General features: G+C 41.8%; 1 protein-coding gene across 4 annotated transcripts in view; it reads right to left on the minus strand.

Annotated features, from left to right (window-relative positions):
* LOC121893940 (plexin-A1-like) overlaps positions 1 to 22,742 on the minus strand; it is a 191,984-nt gene that overhangs the window by 136,968 nt on the left and 32,274 nt on the right. For all 4 annotated transcript variants that reach the window (XM_042406145.1, XM_042406142.1, XM_042406143.1 and 1 more), the window contains exons 2-3: positions 17,063 to 18,539; positions 608 to 790 (exon numbers count right to left, since the gene is read on the minus strand). In XM_042406145.1, the coding sequence (XP_042262079.1) occupies positions 608 to 790; positions 17,063 to 18,244 (1,365 nt within the window). In that variant the 5' untranslated portion in view covers positions 18,245 to 18,539. The remainder of the gene's footprint in view (positions 1 to 607; positions 791 to 17,062; positions 18,540 to 22,742) is intronic.

The following is a 22,742-nucleotide window of genomic DNA, read 5'->3' on the forward strand; positions in this document are numbered from 1 at the left end:
AAAAAAAAAAAAGACGACACAACACAGCTGAGCCTTTCACCGGTCATAGCTGTTGGGTTGATTGAAGGCGAGCTCTTAAAATTAGAGGCGAGGCTGTACGTGTGGTTGGGACACAGCGCGGCAGTAACGTTTTATGTCTGACGTGACTAACATGACAATCAACGAGGGAATAGCCGCGGACTCGCTTTACATTACTTGTTAAATGAAACAGGCTTTAAAGAAGCACTTAAGTGTCCTGTTGGAAACGGCAGCTCATGAGAAAAAAAATGGTGCTGAACGCATTTAATCCTGGCATAAAAAAAGTGTTTGTGCAGTGATTGGTGTAAAAACGATTAAGTCTTAACCCAGATTCACTCAGTGACGACCCTGACAAACACCACTGGCTGGCTGACAAGCTACTCGTCATACAAAACAGGAAACATGTGTCCATAAATGAGTTACATCCCTTTGGCTATATTAAATGACAAGTTACAAAAAGCAAGCAGAAAATACTTCTCAACTTCAACGCTCAAAAACAACCAAAACAAAAAACAAACAACACTTTGTTCTGTTTATAGTGGAAAAGGGGAAATCCACACACGTAAATAAAAAAAAAAATCATTCATACCTTCTTCAGCTTGCCGTTTCGCGTGCCGACAAAAGCCACAGTGTTGCCACGGTAATCGTAAGCCGCCACCGAGGTCATGCCATCATCTTTGTCGATGAAGAGCGGGATGCCCTCGATGGTGCTGGTTCCCCCCAGAGGCTGGTTGAAGTCCTGGCCGCAGAAGTTATCGTCTATCTGCAAAGGCTGGAGGAAAGAAGAGAAGACAAGGATCAGACAAGAGGCCTGACAATAGTTCAAAACATCATCAGCATCATTTTATAATGTTGATTATCTACCTTAATATGAAAAAAAATCATTACAAATGTATGGTTGTGAAAGGTGGTGGGTGATATGTTGAGTGTTTTTCTCACACCAAACTTAATACACAAATCTAGGTGTTTATTTTGGTACTTAGTGTGAGAAATGTGAAGGGTGAAGAGAAGGAAATAGAAGGATTGTAATAACAAATGCACTTCAGATTCACTTTCTTCCTTTATAAGTGTGAAGGCTTTCATTCTAAAACTCCACAAAGTTTATTTGATCTCGTACAGTTTTCTTCTGATTCAGTATATCCAGAGTGTGACAGTAGTGATGTATGATTTAAATTATATCCTTTATCGTATTTTGTAGCCTTGTTTTTGTTAAACAGTTCAAAGCGAAACAGAACAAAGGTCCTGGGCCGGATCAAGCTTAAGACGTCAAGTGATTCCCCAGGACGCCTCACAAAGCAAAGCTTGAAAGCAGCGGAGCCGCCTGAAACTCCACTTGTTACTTGAATTCCATATAACAGTGGGAGAGCAGAGAGGGCTGAGGGTGCATCATCTAACTTAAACACTTTTATTTGATTATCCAACATGTTACGCAGCCTATTCAAACACGGGCCATTCATAAACACAGCCTTCTTTCTCCCAAACAGAATCCCACCATGCAAAAGCTTTAGCATATTGTAGAGTGTTCAGTCACGGCAGTGACACGGCGGTAATGCTGGTGACCATGTGACAATATCTGGAGCATTCCAATGTCACAAGGGGACTATCACCCCAGGCAACCCACTGGCCCATATGATGCCTTAACCACTTACCACACACACGCACACACAAAGTATAATCAGTCCCCTATGAAGTAGGTTAAAGTGGACAATGAACAGTTTGTAACACATTTTCTCTATCATGGACATTTTCAAAGTGAATCTAGTTTTAGTATGCTTTGATTGGTGCTGAAATGATGAGTCGATTAATCAGTCGATGGACAGAAAACTTATTGACAAGAAATCTGATAATTGTTGAAGTCATTTATCAATCAAAAATGTTTTATCTTCACTTGGTCCAGCTTCTCAAATGTGAAGATTTGCTTCCTTTCTCTGATTTACATCAAAACAAACTATTTGAAACTGTGAAATTGTAATGAGCCTTTAAAATGAACATCTGACGTTTCATATTCATCAATTCATCCAAACAATTAATAATAGTCACCATTATTAATGAAAAAAAATTCTTTATTGTCATTACCAATTTATCTGTTGATTATTCGCTCAATTAATCAATTAGTTGTTTGGTCTATAAAATGTCAGAAAATGGTGAAAAATGTCGATCACTGTTTCCTAAAGCCCAAGATGCAACCTAATACGTCTTCTTTTATCCCAACAGTCTACAACCCAAAGATATTCAGTTTACTAATATCAAGGACTAAAGAATACAGAAAATATTCACATTTAAGAAACGGGAACCAGAGAATTTGGACATATATTCTCAAAAAATGACTCAAAACAATTCACCGAGTATCAAAATAAAACATTTTCTGTCGATCAACTGATTAATTAATCGACCGATTGTTCCAGCTCTTAACATTTGTGTGTCCGTTTTTTTTTAAGTCTTGTTTTGGATGCTGCTTTGGCGATAGAGACCAAACGTGTGAGTGTGAAACATGCGTGTCAGACGAGAGGTTTCTGACTGACTGCTAAAGTGTGGAACTGAATGTGCGTTAGTGTGTGTTAACAAGAGCCAACACACACATGTGTGAGTCGGTAAACTCACGCACACACACTTGGGGAGTGTGTAAATGGCGGTGTAATCCACAGTCTTATCACTACATCATCTGATTGATCCACACAGGAGAAAAGATAACACCCCTCACACTCGCTCTCTTCCTCCCGATCTGCCTAAATTGCCTGCAGCTCAGCGCACGTCAATAACCCGTTTTTCTGCCTTTTCTTTTTTTTTTTTTTTACTTTCTCCCTCTTTCTGTCCGTCTCCTTCCAGCTGCTACAGTAACTGAGCACACATCGATACCCCCCTCCCTGTCCTTTTCTACCTCTGTCCATCCATCCCTCCTCCCCTAATCGCTCTGCATCTTCCTCTTCATCCATCCCTCCATGGCAAGTCTCCCTCTGCCGCCATCTCTCCCCTCGCACACCCCTTTGGACCTACATTATGTTCTCCAAAGAGTGTAGAGGTGTGAGGATGTGTGTGTAGCTGTGTGGTCAGCTGGCTATTAAGTGAAGTCAACAAAGAAATTGCTCTATCTTTCTTTCTCCGCATACTGATGTCACATGGTAAAAGAAAAAAATAAAAGAAAAGAAGACATTTTAATGGCAGCCTCTGTATGTATGGAAGTGTGTGTGTGTGTGTGTGTGTGTGTGTGTGTGTGTGTGTGTGTGTGTGTGTGTGTGTGTGTGTGTGCGTGTGCGTTTGCTTAAGAAAGTGAGAGACAGGAGCACACACAGCCATTACCTGAAACAACTTTCTTTTGTAACCACTATGGCTAGGGGGCAATTTCTTTCCAAGGAACAAAGGCTACTGACAGACAACAAACACCGACAAATACACATGTACGGACTTGTAAACCTGTGCACAAACACACATACACACTCCAGTACACACGCAACTATTCAGCCAAAGCATCCAGTTTATTTCTTCAGCGTGTGCGTGTGAACAGATTTTGCTACAAGCAACAAAACAAATCCCACCGTCTTCATATGACATACAACTAGGGGCAACAATTTTAAACCATATAGTCATGGGAAAGAAACCCATCAATCTGGATTAGAGTCAGACCCACACACATTTACACACACACACAAACACACACACACATGTACACACAAGCAATCCCATGACGTCAGAGCCTAAGGGAAACCAGTTAAAAGGGTTAATCCATCTTCTATGGAGGAGACTAACTGTCGGAAATACTGTATACAGTAGCCCCTAGAGTCCATAAGGTTTAACACACACACACACACACACACATACATACATACATACACAGTAGCCTATATAGGTCTCTCTGGGGCACTGGAGGGTAAAGGTGCTATAGCATTCCTGCAGGTCTGGAGGGTTTAAACAGCATGGATCAGCATAGAATAAAAGGCATTTTCCCTTGAGGTTGGAAAGCATTTTAATGGAGCCTAGATTCTGATGTGGGTTCTGCAATTTAAGGCACTAAAACATTCCCACGTGAATTAAAGCTGTGGAAAGAATATTCCCCTCTGTGGTCTCTGCAGGGTTGTTGGCCGGAGACTGTATTTAACGTTCTGCAGTGTTTTTCAAAGACGAAGAACTCCTCCCGGGATGAAAGAGTTAAACCAACAACCTTCCACTGACTTTGGCAGCAGGGTCTTACAAATGCAGAAAGAAGAGGATTCCTGCTTCAGTTTTCACAGGGTGCATGCAGCACTGACGTAAGAAGGGTGTGTGTGTGTGTGTGTGTGTGTGTGTGTGTGTGTCCTGCCACAGGCAGTCATGTGAAAACTGATAACAGGAACTAATGATGTTTTTTTTATACTACTATTTGAACCAGTTCTAATCTATTATTTCACAAAGACAAAGGCATTTATCAAAAACATGATTATTAATATGTGCATTTGCATATGAAGGCTGCAACTAATGATTATTTTTATTACTGATCAATCTACTGATTCTTGTTTGGATTAATCAATTCTACAATGTCAGAAAATATTATCCATTAGAAGTTCCCAGAGCCCGGGGTGACATTTTAAAAGTATTGTTTTCTTCTGATCAATAGTTCAAAACCCAAATCTATTCAGTTTACTATCATGTAAGACAAAGAAAAACACAAAATATTCACTTGTGAAAGAGTGGAACCAGTAATTATTTGCAATTTGAGCTTTAAAAATGACTTAAATAAGTAATCAGTTATCAAAATTAATAATTTTTCTGTCAATCAACAAATCAATTACTTGACTATTAATCTGTTTTATGTCCAAGCTGAGAACCACATAAATCTCCCTCAGCTGTGATCTTTAATGGGAGTTGACATGCAGGCTGAGAGTCAACCATTATATGTATGGTGTTTACATACAGTATACAATCCATGTGAGCTGTCAGCTGATATTCAAGGTCACAGAGAAATACATGCCCTAGTTACAGCTGATACAATGTATGAGGATTACACACAAGACACACACACACACACACACACACACACACTTATAAAACCAGAGTGGTCTAGAAACTGCTCGAGGTCACGTGTTTTGCTGGCAAACAGCCACAAGTGTGGTTTGTCCCTGGGTGGAGCTGCTTTCTACGGGCCTTAGCCACTTCACACTGCAAAACGATGAAATATAGTCATTCATATGGCACCAAACACGCGTGTACACACAACTCAGCCCACAATAACACTGACTGATTACAGATGTGCACTGGCTGCCCCACACTGCAGGAAATGGTTGAATAATCATTCCCCTATGATGGCTATTTCTCTAGCATATTACGTCAGGAAAAATATGTCTGGGCACACATTACGCCGACCTCAAGTTGAATTCGTCAATAGTCACCTCCGTTCAGTGAAACATATGTAAACAGCAGAATACAATACGGGCTTATGTGCAGGAACATATATGGTGTTGTTGATTTACAGCAATTAAGGTGATAGGAAAACATGTATGGCAAACACAAACACGTTCATTCATTTAGCGACAGAAAAATGAATCGGGCTGCACCCAACAGCCGCTATGTTTCCAAATAAAAGAAACAGAGTTATGTTTTTGTGTCACGGAGAGCAGGAAAGAAGTGGAGAGGACAGAGGAGAGAGGAACAGAAGTGGCTGTTTTAACGCTGACGGCATGGTTTCAAGACAAGCCTGCAATTCATCTGTGTGTGTGCTTGCATGTGTTTTTGTGTATGTGTGTGTACATACACGGAGTCAAGTCTGCGCATCTATCCATGTTACCTCTAACCTTACACAAACAACGAGAGCGTGCACACACAAACAAGCACACACATACACACTATTAGGAGTACATTGGCTGATGCAGGTGCCTTTACTAACGTGTGTGTCTGTGTAAATGCTTTGTTTACAGAGCAGAAGAGCAACCTAGCAACCTAGCATCTGATTGTATCCATAGTTACACATTCATGATGCACAGCTTGTGTGCCGGTATATGTGATCAAAGCCAATCGACACCACTGTCCGAGAAGTATATAGGTTCCTCTCTCACACTTATTTTTAGCCAGAAGCAATATAATAGACACACACACACACACACACACACTACTGACCTCCCACCAATTACAGGCTTCATGATGTTTGCTTACTCTGACAGCTCTTCAATGTACAGCACTGACACCAGTGCACTGGAAACTGTCAATGAACACACACTAGAGTACAACTGCAATATGTCAACACTACATATATCTCTGTGACCACACAGTGGAAGTTTTATGATCGGATTATTATGATAATTCATGATGATAGAAAATGATGTAGCCTGAACACTAAAAAGGTTTCTACAGTTTGATTTTTGTCTGACTGTGAATGCTCACTAAAAATGACACACTATAGGTTTATACTGTGATTAACTTCAACAACTAACAACTATAACTATTAAAAAGGCAATTTTACATATAAAAAAAATGATACATATAGAAAAATATGAATATTGTAAGAAGGTCCTCTGGCTATTTGTGATATTTATTTCTTCCACATTTCTTAAACCCACTCAACTAATTTGGGGATTTTGTTCGACCCAACAGCAATTCATGTTTCAATTAAGGGAATTACTGGAGGTAATACAGTTATGACTCACCATCTTATTGCACGACCACCAAACGCACAGTGAGCTTTTTTAATTTTGCGGTGAGCTACTTACTTAAACCTTCAGAGAATATGACAGTGAGTTTCCTATTTTTCTACGAATTTGTTATTTAATTACATTTAACTTTAAAAAAGTCACTGCCATAAGGCAATAAACACCCTAATCGCAGAGGTTTAGCCTGCATAAAGACAGCACAGTACATGACAAACGATGAAGTTATATAATACATGAATATACAAACCACTCACACGCCTTTAAAAAAAATGACCTCTGTGTTTAGGATAACAGGTAGAAATCTCATGAGGCTTATCACCAACGTCAGCTGTGACGCCACAGACTCCTTCCAGACAGAGTGTGTTTGATTGGTTGTGTCTCGAAGGTGTTTGACAAAACACAAAATGCACTAACAACATTTTGAGGGAAAGGTTTTTCATTATCCTAATTTTATTGACTGATTTACAACTCAGGACTAGAGGTATACTAGCAAAAACAATCTGTTGCAGGAAGACATTTATTTTTGTTTACAGTCTATGAATTGTTTCCTTCCAAGACGCTGTAGCTCTTCCCTAGAATATGTTACTTGATCCTCACTGATCAATAATTTAGAAAAAGAGATGACTGCACCAGTTCCATATTCATGGGTTGCAGGGTAGTCATTTCAATGTTGAGTGCACTCCAGGCAGACAGTGAAACCTCAAGGACTTGGCACCTTTTCAGGGAGCTGCTTCCAAAAGCTGTCACCACATATTTAGACCACAATCAAACTGAATGGGTGAGACACACAAGAAATAATACATACTGTATTGAGTACATACAGGAAAAAAAAAATACAACCATGAATGCACACAAAGAGGCATACAGACACTGAAAATGAACCAAAGCCAATGTAACCTCACAGGCAGTTAGAAACAAGGAGAGTGCTTGTGAGCAGATCATCAGTTCAAATCCCCACACCAGCTGGGAAAAGTGGGTTGGGGAAAATGAATGAGTAACACACTGCCTCCCACCATCATCAACCACCACAGGTGCCCTTAAGCAAAGTACTTAACCTCCGACTGCTCTGATGGAGCTGCTCTGTGACCAGCAGTGGGTCAGCAGATTTAAAAGGTTTCAAGAAGCAAAAGATATTTCAACAACTTCCAATGCTACCTATAATAGATCCGAGCCATATTAAACGTCAGTCAAGACGTAAATAAAAGGTCAGCTAGTTAGGTCAGTCAGTTCATCTAAAAGTAAAACCACTCACAACTCACAGCGCATAAATAGGAACATCGGCAGTCAAAAACACATTTTTATTTTATACTACCTCATTTCACATCTGCAAAAATGCTTTATTTTTCTGTATGGTCCTCTCCATAATGTTGTCAGACACTTATAATAACAATCTGAGCCTGTCAGTGGCAAAAATAAAGCACTTTTAGTGGACGTACATTGATGGGGCACTATTGCCCCGAAGGATTACTATTCGCAGCTGCTGGCTGCAGCGCTCTCACGCAATACTGGACCAATTTCAAAAATTGCTGTCCCCATTAGTCACTTAGACACACAAAAAAATGGGAAAATAAGAAACTGTAATACAAAACTTGATTTTAAGATTTGCAGTAAAAAACATTTTTTCTTACTTTGAGAGAACTTTCAACTTGATAAAGCATTGAGTTTTTTTCATAACAATATGATTTTTTTTTACGGTTAACTGCAGCAAAGAGTGTCTTGTTGCAGAAGGCAACAAAATACATTTTGGATTTAGAGGACCATAACATCCAGATGTATATGTTGGATATGATCTGATCATCTGAAAGAGGACATGTTGAAAGTGGCGAAAAAAGTGATAGTTACTTATTGTTTATCTAAAGAAGGATCCACATAGGGCTGTGCAATATGAGGATATATGTCATGTGGCAGTGGTAGAATGTGTCTGTCGTTTCTTATTATGCTCGTTTATTTTGTTAGATATGTCGCAAATCACACTCTTCACGGCAATATTTTTTATCATTTGGAGTCTTTCCATCTTTTGCGCTGATTACATTAATAAATTACTCTTGGCTTTTTAGTCACTAAGCTTTTAATGCACTTACAGTAACATAATGAGTGTAGTTACTGTCAACTTGAGTACTTCACCTGGTTCACTGTCTCTCCTCTGCTCCGCTGTGTGTGCAGCACAACTGCAGAACTATTTATTCTTTGAATTAACAGAAAATGTGCTTTATCATGATATGTATCGTTATCGGAATATGAAATGACCTATATCGGGATATGAGATTTTGGTCATATTGCACAGCCCTAGATTAACAATTGGCAAAGTGGTTCCTCTCCAAAGCACAGAAAAAAAAAACACACAAATTTAAAAATAAATTTAAAAGAAAAACACACAGACTATTAGCATGCACAATACAGGCACAACCCCAACCCCGCATTTACTGATTACTCCTGATAATGATGTATGCAACACACCACCCACACACAGTACAGATCAATACATAATTACACTGACAATTAGTATCATTAGAGTGGTGCTAGAGATGGGGATTTGTTGAGCTAAACACTCCTCAGAGAGAGAGAGAGAGAAAGGTCAGGAAAAAGAGAGAATTAAGCAGCTCACACACAGTCTGCATGGGGTCTCTTCCAAAAGGTTTTCTATTGTCCTTTAATAATGGGATGAGAGCGACACTAGAGCACAGAGTGGGCGTGACATTGTTGGCTCATGGCACACAGACACACACATACATACACACACACCACTAGAATGTAAATCAAAAAGTCTATCCTGTATGAAAATGAACAAATTCCTCATTCAAATCAAATCAGCAAATATTAACCGAAACATGACCTATTAGCACCAATAGCGTTTAAGACAACCCACCCGATCGGTGTCTCCTAGCTCAACTCATTTAGACTGTCAATTAACTCTGCTCATCAACTCTGGCTCAATTAATCAGGTCTAATTACTTAAACACATTTGCCGGCACATCCTTTTAGATTAGGTCCACAGAAATGGGACTGTGTTTTACAAAGACCACAAGCGAGTAACGTTCATTTGATGATGGATAATATAATATATGATTTAATGATAAATATAATTATGGATTTAATAAGGTTAGGGGTTGGCCTCTGACTCAATTCCACTTTGCCTTTTCTCTAACAACGCAATGTAAATCTTTTCAGTTTACGGCAGAGAGAAAACCTGGTATTCCATTATCAGTTCACAAAATCAGAAACTAATCTAAGAGCATCTAAGAAACAAAGATAAATAATTGTGTGCTCAGATGGATCCAATTCAGTAAGTTAGTGTAATATTCTCCTATAAGAAGTGTTTTAATCAGCCATAGGTAAAAGGGATTGGTTATAACATTTGCATCTGCTAGACTGCTGTAATCAGTCTCCAGGGTACAGCTCACCACAGGACGCTGCTTATTCTGATAACCATGCTCCTCTCAGCAACTACCCTGACTAGACCAAAACATACACACACACACACACACACACACACACACATACTTATGCTTGAGCAAAGAAAAGAGCCCCGCCTATAAGAAAAATCTAAATCACACATCAGGGCAAATTCCAAGGAAAAGACATCATACTACCGCCCACATTGTCTCACAAGTAATGCTTTGTGAGGGCACAAACACCACAGCAATGAGCACTTATCACAGAAAAAGCCACCAAAAAGTCAAAATAATGTTACACAATAAGAACCACTTCAATATTGATTTTAGGTTTAGCATCAAATGTCACCTTTGAAAGCGTATGCCACAAAAACAGCTGGCCTATGCAGTGTCACAAAATGAACACTTGATTGACTCTTTTTTTTTTTTTTCTTGGTATGATTGATTCTCTGATTGATTGATGCATTGGCTTGTGACAAAGTTCAAAACATCACCATCCATCTGGTGATGGAGAGAAAGCAGCTTGACATTTTGAATGGTCTTTGGGTCAAGATATGAGCCTCATGTAGTGACAAGTTGGAATGTTGTGATCAAGCTTTTTTTTTTATTTCTTCCCCATAATCCAGATTGAATTCAGTCATTTAATATTCAGTATGTGCTGATTTTAGGTCCTAAAGCAATATTTCTATTTTTGTTTTTATGTTTAACAGCTTCATAGCCCTGCATTAAGGACATACAGCTTCTTTCAATGGATTCCTCTGGTGTTTTGTATCATTTCCATGAAGAAAGGTTTGTCATTGACACGGATGTTGCAGAGGGATTAAGGAAGGATCTGGACAGCCTGTCTTCACACTGAGCATGAACTAAATATGCAATCGTATGTGTTTAACTGAAAGCTAATATTTATGTTTTTGTGTTGCTCTGTGGGTCATTCATTCAAAGTATTTTAACAGAGTGCAAAAGAGTCATTTTTGACAGCTGCTATACCCAGAACATGATGGTTTACAACAAAGTATTGGAAATTGATCAGGCTCTATGTATAGTCTAAACTGATAAATTAAAAAAATGCCCCAAAACCAACCTTGAGATCGTCATAATACATCTTTCTGATTTTAAATTCCATAACTTTTCCATGACTTTCCACAACTAAATAAGTGCATTTTAATGACCTAAAAGGTTATTGCTTGCTAATGTTTTCCTTGCTGTGGAGAAAAACAGCTGGCCATCACTTACATCATTTACCGTGATAAATTTAGTGAGTTACAAAATATATTCAGCAAAGTGACCTCGTGGCAAAGACACGTCCTGAGAATTTTGGAAGATATTTATTATTTCTATAGCAGAAACCCACACAGAAAGAGGTTCTGTTGTCTTGAGTCCACGTTATTATAGCATCTACTTGTAGAGATACACACCCTGTCAGATGAGCTACGACACACACACACACGCACACGCACGCACACAGTTGACATGACAGAGAGGCGTGCTGCTGAAGAGGACAGTGTAGTGGCCAGGTGACGGACACCGATACTATTTGTGCAGCAGCCGGTGTTCAATCACGCTCTCCTCTCCTCCCTCTATCTCTCTCCCCTCTTTCTGTCATTCGCCCTATTCTCCCGCTGTTCTTGGCAGTGGCAGTGAAAAGATTTCTGGGGCTATCACTCTTTCTCTCACCCTCCTCCTCCTCTCTGTGTCAGTGAATCACTGCCTCTCCTCTGAGCACACCCTGGCTGTAAAAGGCTCGCTGCTCTCTCCTCCTCTTCCTGCATATCATCCTCTCTCAACCTGTTAGTTCCTCTCTCATTAAAAAAAAAAAAAAATCACTGGTGTCGTTCTCACTTCTCTCTCTCAAATGCACTGTTAAGGTTGGCAGCTCACATGTGATTTATTTCTCCCTGCTCACATTGAACTGCTTTTGTCAAGTCTGGACACGACAACCATAAAAACTAACACACATTGTTTTAAAACACATTCAAATGTGGTTTGAAATTGGATTTTGATCATTTTATAGAGATGATCCGTCTGGCAAGTCAAGTCAATATAACAAACATAACACTGAAGTTGCAGCCAAAGTGCAGTTAGCCAGCCGTGACCGCAGCACAAAACATGGCTCCACTCCTAACGACTCATATTGTTAGACGTTTTACAGTGCCAACGGTGACATATCCTCATTCTTCATCTATTTTGTTTTGGTTTTCCTGTTTTGGGAAATGCAACATCAGTTAGCTTCAATATGCATGTCTACAGTCCAGAGAAATCGGTGCAGACAGGTTAGAAATGCCTCAACGCTCAAACCTGATTTGATCAACTGAAAAAAAAAAAAACAGTGTGGATAACTTTGCGTGCCAAAGATCAGGTTGGAGAATTTTGTAGATTTGTGTGCACTGTGGACAAAGTCAACAACACTGTCATATTTTCTTCCTTTTTTGTGCTTTCTCTCTCTCAATCTCTTTCCCTTCAAGCCTCCTTGGCTCGCTCTGTTATTTTCACACTCACTCTGTCTCTCTCCTCTCCTCTCCTCTCTTCAACGCCATCCTTCAAATTCCCTTCCTCTCTCCTGTACATTGCTTTGGCGTTTTCCTTTTTCTCCGACTCCCTTTCCTTCTCTCGTTGTTACACCCACGTCTTGCACCTCTCTCTTTCTCACTGGTTCTAGTTCCCTCTCTCTCGTTTACTTCCTGCAACTTCCTCCTCCCTTCTTGCACTCACCTCTATACCTCTCTCTTCACTACCTTTATCTCACCTTTTTTTTTTTTTTTTTTTTTTTTTTGCATTCATCTCCCTCTCACTCCACCTTGTCTCTCACCCTCTTCCTCTCTCTTTCTCGCTCTCCCTCTGTGGAAATGGTTTGTATTGATCCACTCTCAAACCGAGGAGAAGGTCAGGGGTTCACTAATAAAGCTCAGGGACAAAACAGAGACACACAAGCAAGAAAATGGTCACACACACACACACACACACACACAGCAGACAAATATAGCCAGGTAAACAGGGCTGAGGTGATGAATGGTGTGTGTACAGGTGTATGTGAGCTACTTGTAATATGGCCAAACATTTGTGTTTACAGAAAATAGCCAACATCTCACTGTGACCATAAACATATCATCCTAATGATGGCCAGAGGCTAGAAATTATGATCCAGCACAAATATGAACTCTACACAGGGAGCCGACAGAGCACCTGGTCATCGATCATGGCGGTGTGGCTAACAGCTGTCCCCCCCCCCCCCCCCCTACTCTGCCCTCTCCACTGCTCTATGGCAGGGTCATGCTTAACTTATTCACCCTCCACCCCCACATCACAGAGGCTTTCCCACACTGCTCAGTCAAATGTAGCTGTGATAGGCTTTTATGAGTTTGCAGCCTAGAGGTTAAAGAAGCGCATTTGAATTCCTGGGGTGGCTGGGAAAAAAATCAGGGTGGGGCTCAGTGCCAAACACCAGTAGCTTAAAGGTTAGAGGGCTGCGGAGTAGCATATTGCCAGTTCATATATCTGCCCTATAATAGTAGCCAACAGTGAAAACCTGACACCTGGTAGCTGGTTAGTTAACTGGATATTTAATTAGATGCAATTTATTAGTTCTTTACTTACAGTAGCTATAGATAGATAAACTAAATGATAGTTCACACTCACAGGACTCCTTAAAAAGTTCAGATTCTAAATGGTGGAGATCAGGGCTGCAACTATTTCCATTATTTGATTATATTAATCAGATAATCATTTGGTCTATAAAATGCCAGTGAAAAGGGTTCCGTCACAGTATCCTAAAGCCCAAGGTGACGTCTTCAAATTGCCTGGTTTGTAAGAACAACGGTCCAAAATCCAAAAATATTCAATTTACTATCACATTAGATGAATAAATGTGGCAAATCCTCACAAATGACTGGCTGGAACTGAGAAATGATTTAAAAATGACTGACACGATTAATTTGTTATCAAAATAGTTGCCACTAATTTTTCTGTTCATCAAGTAATCCAATTAATCAAGTAATCGTTGCAGCCTTAGCGGAGATAATCGATGAAAGAAATACCAAATTGTATGAAATCAAATCTTGTGGTTATGTAAAGGAGTTGTGCGCTTGTCAAAATATGTGTATTTTATCCAGCATATTAAGTGCCGAATGAAAAATGTTTTTTGCAGCAACTCGACTGGGATATAGTATGAGCTTTATTGTTTGCAATAACAACACACACCCATAATACTTCATTCTCAGTTAATACAATAATACCATCTCACATGTTATGCAGTGTGATGCAGTTCTTTCTGTGTTTCTCTGTTCTTATTATGTCAAGTTATTTTGCACAGCAACCGTTCCCGCACACTGAAAAATGACATTAGGCACTCTGAGGTCAGATTTGAGGTCCTTGGGACCGCTGACTGTGGTTAAGGTCAGTGGTGGGCAGCTGACATTAGGTCACTGCTTAAGGGGAATGTGGCAGACATCATTAACCTGAGGCTGACCCCTCGGGCCTTGCTGCTGTCATGGGGTCAGCCAATCAGCTTATCTCTGACGCTATTACATCATCATTGCTGACAGCTTATATGGGACAAGAGTTTTTTGAGAGGATGTTTGAGTAATGATAAATGATGGGTGAATGTAATGATCCTCAAAAATTCCAGTAACCACGGTAACAGGGATGACTGGCAGAATGGGACGGGGAGCGGAAATAATGAACAGAATGAAGCACAGAAGGATCAAACAAATGTAAAATACCTTTAGATGAATGTAAGGACAGATGATAGTTTGACCTAAAAATAGTTGAACATCAAGGTTGTGGCACTAATAAGAAGGTAGATGCATCACTTTTTAAAAGCAGGATTCTCTTCCAGAAAAACTAAACTCAGTGACAGAGTAAAGGGGCAGCAGACATTCTGATATGTTGAAACAAGAAAAGTTCAGGTGTAAATAAGAACATTAATGATGGCTGCATTACATACTGGGACACTTCGATGGAAGCCATTATTAATGGAATTAGTTACACCTGTTATTGTCCTGCTACAACAAATAAAAATGCTCTAAAAAAAAGTTCCATCGGCTGCACAGGTGAGGCCTGCTACACAGTTCAGGTAAATTTAGGTGAAATATAAACCACTATGTCTAGTTTGGAGTCTTATCAAAAGCACAGACACTGCATGGTGGTTTATATTCCTTTGAGGCTGGATAGTCCATCTACACAGAGTTGTCATGACAGCAGAAACTTGCTCTTCCATCCAAATACGGATGGGGTAAGCAGCATATCAGCACAACAGCAACAAAGTAATCTACCTGGCATGTGCGCTCGCACATATAATATTTGAGTGGACTGATTTTGTTGCACTGCACCGCATAAAAAGTAGATCGCTTCACTACCCTGCAATTTTGCTCCACAGCACTCTGCACATGAAGCTTCTGCAGCACCAGTGCAAAGGTCTAATTGAAATAAATGAGATAGCCTGTTTTTTTTTTTTTTGCCTCAAAGCTATTGTCAGTGTGATGGACCCTTAGAGACAAAAGCCACAAAAACAAGAATGAAGACAACCACTGAACAGGAAAGAGACTACATCTACAGAAGGTGGCAAAAGGGAAGGTGAAAGAGACAAACTTGACTTGGTCATTCACATCACTTACACTACCACACAAGAACACACCTGTGCACTCAGGCTAATGAAGACTTATAAAGAGAAGGAGCGCTGTTCTTACAGAGTATCCCACTCCATTAGACGCAACACAGAGTGAATGGCGTGTGTGTGTGTGTGTGTGTGTGTGTGTGTGTGTGTGTGTGTGTGTTTGCAAAGACACATGCTGGTAAAAACGGTGTGCACTGACATTTAAAGAAAAAGCTTTAAAGAGGTCTTTTAATTAAGCTATCTTAAAAGCGAGCAAGATGGAAGGGATGGATGGGTGGGTTTAAAGAGCACACTGGATGGAGAATGGGGTCACTGAGACAGGTGGTCAACTAAGAGTGAGGGACACAAAACACTAAAACACGAAAGAAAGATATAAGAGGATTCAAGCAGCTGCAGCCTGAGGAGAGTGGGTGAGCAGGGGGGGAGACAAAAATGAATGAGGAATGAAGGTCAGACAGTATAAGCACAGTATGTGAGCAGGTATATATGTTCGCCATAGAGAAATCTAGACCGTGCGATGTTGTGTAGTGTCTTATAGTCTGCAGGGTGAGTGCATGCGTGTGTGTCTGTGTGAGTGTCCTCTGTAACGCATGCAGGGCCATGCTCCGTGGATCAGTTAGTAAAAAATAAGTCTAGCTCGTGCTATCCCCCAGGATCTCGCACTGCGGTGCACCGAACCATACTGTGTGTGTGTGTGTGTGTGTGTGTGTGTGTGTGTGTGTGTGTGTGTGTGTGTGTGTGTGCGCTACTCCTGAGTGACATTTCACAAATCCAGGGGACTGGGCTAATGATGTCCCCTGTCTGACTAAATCAAAGTACCAAGAGGTTGTGGAAAGAGGGAAAAATGAGTAGAAAAAAGTGAAAAAAAGAGTCGGCAGGAGGAAGAAACAAGAGCTCTTCACACTTTACATTGTTAATCAATGCGGGCCTGCAGCAGTGGTTCATTTGAATGGATGTAGAATGGGCAGGCCAGTAATCAATTAGCAACCATGTAACAGAAAAGAGTAATAAGGTCAGGGGAAGAAAGAGGACTAACAGACTGTTTGAGGGACACTAAATTCACTGACATCAAGAGTAGTTTCCAATATTTGGATGTTTATGTGTGTATACTTGTGTGTTCATGTGTGCAAGCAAGAACATTTTCATTCATGTTCTTGACAAAAGGCAGTATCAACCATGTGAAAGCAAGCTGTGCGCTTTTGCCGAAAGCAACGGTATGATATTCTCCTTTTAGACCAGTTTCTAAATGGTCAACTAATGCTACTGCTATGTGCATCAATGTCAAAGCTTAACAATAAAAAAAAAAACAAGCGTGCCTTGGTGGATAAGTATACTGAATGGCTCTAAGGAAAGAGCTGTGAAGAAAGTGTTTACTAAACAGAACTCCAAAAAAAAAAAAAAAAAGAACAGATAGAGAGGTTAGAGCTTACCGAGTTGATGCAGGCGAGCTCCTTGTTGAGCAGCCAGGGTAAGGAGAGTTTCCCATCTCCCTTGTAGCAGGATTGAATCCTTTCTTTGATCTTCTCCTTTATCCTCCTCAGGGTGAACAGGCACAACGCTGACTCTTTGGGTGGTTTGGCCCGATTCTTCTGACCCTGAGAGAAGACCGTGAAAAGGATGTCTTCATTCTCAGAGATCCCCAGAGAGTTGGCCAGCTGACGGCCTGGCCGGGCCAAGTAGGCATCCTGCACCAGCCGGTACTCTACCCCATCTTTAGTGCAGCCGATGGGGAACTCGACGTAGGAGTAAAACTTGGGGTCATCCACGCAGAGACGCACAATTTTGGAGGTGAAGAACTGCTCTCCGCTGGCATCGGGGGAAGTGAGCTGAGTATCCAGCTGCATTGTTAGATAGTAGACAAACTGCTCGCTGCTGAAGCTGTACACATAATAGATGTCAAAAGCAGGGAACTTGGACAAAGTGTCTGAGGGGATCTTGAGCTGAGAGGACACAAACTCATCCTGATAGACGAAGCTGAACATGTCTGCGTTTTCCTCGTTCTCCATCAGCTTGCGGCTAGACAGGGTTGGGAAGTACTCAGACTTGCCGTCAATGGGGGTTCCGATGAATAGCTTGCTTGTAGGACTGTGGGGGGAGCTTATGATGACCCCGGACATGGTACCCGACTCAGCCACACTGGACAGGTAGTGCTCCTTGCGATGGTGGGGTTCGCCCAGCTTAAAGAGGTCGTCCAGACGTAGGAACTGGCAGATGCCCTGCGAGGTGCTACCGCAGGCAATGAGGCGGTTCTGGGCATAGTCTATAAGGAGAAGCTTGTTCACGTTGGGGGTTTGGGCCAGGTCGTGAGGGCAGGACTGGACACTGGGTGGAGGGTAGCACTTTTCATTGTCCACTACTGGTCCAGTCATGTGGTTGCGCAGTTTGGTTAGGTTGCTAGACAGCTTGAAAATCCAGTTTACAGCTCCCACATAGACCTCTCCAGTTTTGTTGTGGATGGCCAAATGTGTAAGCCCCCACTCAGCAGGAGTAAATCGTTTGAAGGGTGGGGGTTGGCCTCCGGAGAAGGATGGGCTCATGATAAGCAAAAGCCCCAAGAGGAGAAACAAGTTCCCCAGGCCAGGGGAAGCCACTGACCGAGCTAGGGGACACATATCTGGGCTGTCTAGAGGCAAGGCTTAGGGGGACGGGGAAGGAGAAAGAGAGGAGAAGGAGGAGGAGGAGGAGAAGGAGGAGGAGGAGGAGGAGGAGTACGAGCTCTGGTACCAAGTTCCAAGTCAGGATTTTCTGTTTTTCTTGCTCTACCGTCAAGGAATAAGGGAGGAAACTGAGAGGGAAAGAGAGAAGGATGAAGAGAGGGGAATAAAACTCCTATCAATCCGCTGTCCTGTTCTCAGCGTTGCAAGCCGTCATCAGGAACATCATCCACTGAGGCACGAGGTGGGAGCCCTAGAAGGCAGAAAGAAAAAAAAACACTGTGAGTGTCCAAGGAACATTTCATATTGATTATGCATCAAGCAGGCAGGGAAGCCTAAAAGGCTCACAAATTGCACAGCCAAAATTAGAAAAAAATCCAAGCTGACATTTGCCCCAGTGATAAATAAATGATATCAAATCAAGTCTGAAAGGCAAATGTGTGTCGGCATTTAATTATGAGGGAAGATAGCAGAGGAGGCATGGGCCGATCATTAAAGGCTCTGTACACATAATGCGAGTCTGGCTGGAATGAGTTATAGACTCACACCACTGAACTCTTTAATATTTCATAACTTTCAATGTTACCATGGTGGCTTTGGAGGAGGCATGTGTTTGAAAAACGTGCCAGTGGGCACTGTTACATTGACAGCAAGCAATTTATAGCCAGGTCTGCTTGAAGGCTTTCCTGTCTGTTTGAACAGTATCAACACGCAAACCAGTAATCCACTGTAAATATGCCTGCAGTTTTGGCAATTGCATCCAGGCATCAGGTTCTCATGGCAGCACAGCAGGTTGTCCAATATTCTGTTTTCCCTCAGGGAGCTGCGATCACTATATATACTCTGTGTGTGTACATATTAGTGGTAACGGTACACAAAGTGTACGGTTCGGTACCTAAGTTTTAGGGACACGGTTCAGTATGTTTCCAGTACAGCATGAAATAAAAAGAAAGTTAGAAAATAATATTTTGGTCCTTTATTCTTGAAAAACATCCAACAATGTCAATCTATTCTAGCAATAACCAATCATTTTCTGTCATTTTAGTCAAACTTGTTTCACGTAAGATTTTATCTCATCATTATCTGATGAAAAACACGGGTTGAATGATTAAGAATGCAGCTTTGCATAAAGTGTCTGGTCTGATGGTATCAGTTTAAGGAATACATCCAGACATGGAACATGTTCTGATTTGCATGTTTATTTTGAACCGACATGATTCAACAACCGGGATTCCCATTCATGTATTAAACTGTGGTGGGCCCCGACACCGCGCACTCACACATACTCCAGTATATAACTGTGTTTAGCGTAACGCACGGAATATAAAATGAAATATGAAAACTGTTGATCGACATGTGTGCTGCCAATACAACACAATTAACCCATCGCTGACGTTGAAGGGTCCTTATCTCACACATTACCACTCAAGACTCCCATCTCCCTCTACACAACAAACACAGTCGGCACACTCCAAACGTGCCAATCTCTTGTTTTTCTATTGCCTATGTGGAGAGGGGTCTGCCAAAAAAATACAGGGTCATCACAACACTTGAACCTGGCTTAACTTTTGTGGCAATGCAATGCGACATCCAGCAAGCTGGACTTCTCTGGATTGTATTTAATCTTCTCATCAGAACCTGAAGCAACATGCCGGCATCAATGTTTCCGCTTGTGTTTTTTCTTTTACCACACGGTGCTATTTTTGGTCTAGACGTGGCCTAACACAGCCCTTCATCAGATATGAACATTATTTCCTTCCTCACTGCTACCACTGCCTTCTCACACCAGCTAATTCTGAGGAATGAAGAGGTGAAGCTTAGCAAATACACATTTTACTCAGGTCTGCTTTCATCTAGCAGCTTTTCACAAATGCATAAATATTTTTCATACAGCGCACGCTATACCCCAGAGCTGTTATCCTTGGACAACCTGAGATGCAGCAGAGAACAGAGAGGGAGATTAAAGGGCAGGAGTAAGGTAATTTATAGGATGGAAGGTTTGCAGGTAAAGGACAGGGAGGAGGAGAAGAGGAGGAGTCAAGAGGGTGAGTATTTGGCTCCTTTGGGCGTCCTCCAACTACAATACAATGATGAGGAGGAGCAGAGTTTGCTGTGTGTGTGCTGCTACTTGACAGGCCAATCATGTTTCTGCAATACTGGGACATTAGTTCTCCTGTAAATGCTGATTATGCAAAAGAGGACGCAACGCTCCCAGAGACCCCAAGCTTCAATTTCACCTTGACTATCAAAGTGTCTGCGCAAAGGGTGTTTTATGACCACACCGAATCGGAAAAGATGAGAGACACTACAGATAGACGAGGAGGGTAGGGAAGGGAGGTGGTGGGGGTGGGAGGATGAGGGAGGCAAAAACATGAGATAGAGGAAAATCAAAAGGAGAGGAGAGAGGAGAGAGGCAAAGAGGAATGTGGGTTTTTCCTTTATTTTTCTCCTTATCTTGGTTTCTGCCTCCTGCTCCCCTTCTGGTGAGCCTCTGAGAAGCAAGGCTATCTTCCTATCAATCACCGAGCATGCAGGTCAGGGAGTGTGGTCAGTTTACCAAGCTCAGAGGGATGAATGACTGTTTCAATATCTGTGTGTCTCTTATGTTTCAGCCTCCCTTTTGAAAGGCAGGTACGTGTGAGTAGACACTCTGAGGGGGAAAAAAAATGCACTTTCGCAAGTATTGAAAGAATTAAACACCTCTGTAAGAGGAGTCATTGAATTGCACATCAATTTTAGTCACTGCTGTTGCAAATTAAGTGCGAGAGAAAGTCAGGGAGGGAGAGGCTGAGCGGGAGAGAAGAGAAATTGTAGCGGCATTGTTCGTGGAATAGCAAACCATAGCTCAGCTGAGACAAAGCCAGCCAGGTTCAGGGAGAGGTCCACAAATGAAAGGCCGGGAGAAGACAAATATATAGCAGAGACAAAAAAAAAAAAAACAAGGTGAGAAAGAGGAGCAGGGCAAGAAAAAAAGAGAGAGAAAGTAAGAGACTAAGGGAAGCAGACATTGCAGGGATGGAAGGAGAAGAGAAGAGCAGAGGGGTGAGCGAGGACCATCGGGGAGCCAAACAATAGGCAGCACTTATGCTGCATTTTAATCAGGGCTCTACCTGCGCTTGAATCAAACACCAGGGGAGCCCTGTGGATCGAGGCACCTAAGCACGGTAACAGCAGACAGAAGGGTCTGAGCTGCAGTTACCAGATATACCCCCACTCTCCACTCCGTGAGATTAAAACGACTCGACGTGGATCGCGGCCTCTTCGACATAAGCAGCCGCAATAAAGTGACGAGCCAGCCTATAAAAAAACTAATTTCTTGCTCAACGGTACAGTCGCGCCTCGCGACGACAGCAGATGTCAATTTAAAGCGTGGCGACGCATAAGGAGGCTGTCTGCCTCATTTTCCTTTGTCATTTCCAAGCGAGGGGAAGATACAATGAGGCAGAGTGAGCGAGTGAGCAAATGAGAGAGCCTGATAAAGAACGAGAGAGAGAACCTGTACCAAAAAAAAAAAAATCCTCCCTACAGTAATTCCTCTTCATATAGGCCAGCCACAGCTTGATGTAATAGAGTGTGAATCACACAACAAATTGCATCTGGGGGTCTCCGGCTGCTTGTTATCTATCCTGGTAATAAGATGATGACATCACAACACACACTTTAACAAACACACGTTTGTGAAAAGACAACATACAGTTATCTTCTTCCATGATATAAACTTTAAAACTACCAGGAGAGGAAACAAGATAAATTAAAGAATTGCACTAAAAACCTTTGCAAACGGCCTAACAATCCTCTCACCCTCAATCCCTCTACTTCCATCCCATCATGGCGGACTTGTCCAACTGTTGAGGATGTAGTCAATCACTTGGCATCTTACAGACATTCTCCTTTTTTTTCCCCCTCAAATTTCTCCATTTTGTCTCACCCTCCTTATCCCTCCAAACCCTCTTCAATTTCAATTTCCTCCAGAGCTAAAGTGAAATGGTGGGAAGAGCGGCTGGAGCAAGGTTGCAAGCCATATCTGGCAGCATCAAGGAAAAACATGTCAATCATTATGGGCTGGTGCGTGTCTGTGGCTTTGGGAATGGGCAGCCACCATATCGGGAGAGCCGAGGCCGTTATCACATCAGGGGAAAGCATTAGAGAGGATGGGCAGTGAGGGGCCAAGTTGATTGGATTTGATATCAGGAAGCCCTATCAATTGACAGAGGGTTGTAGTGCGTCACGACGGGCACTAGGAATGGGAATACAGGATTGAAAAAGGAGGTGGAAGACATAACAAAGAGGAAAAAGACTTGGAAGGGAGGAGTCCCTCTCTCGGCTTTTACTTCATTTTGTGTATTTAGTTTAACAGTGACAGGAATCCTGAGAGGAGATGGTGGTGGTGGGTGGGTGGTGTGTTTCCATGTACATCATGAGGAAATTCCAGAGGCTGGCAAAGTGGTGAGCTGTT

This window comes from Thunnus maccoyii, chromosome 3 (genome assembly GCF_910596095.1).
Source record: "Thunnus maccoyii chromosome 3, fThuMac1.1, whole genome shotgun sequence".
In the NCBI taxonomy this organism is placed as follows: domain Eukaryota; kingdom Metazoa; phylum Chordata; class Actinopteri; order Scombriformes; family Scombridae; genus Thunnus; species Thunnus maccoyii.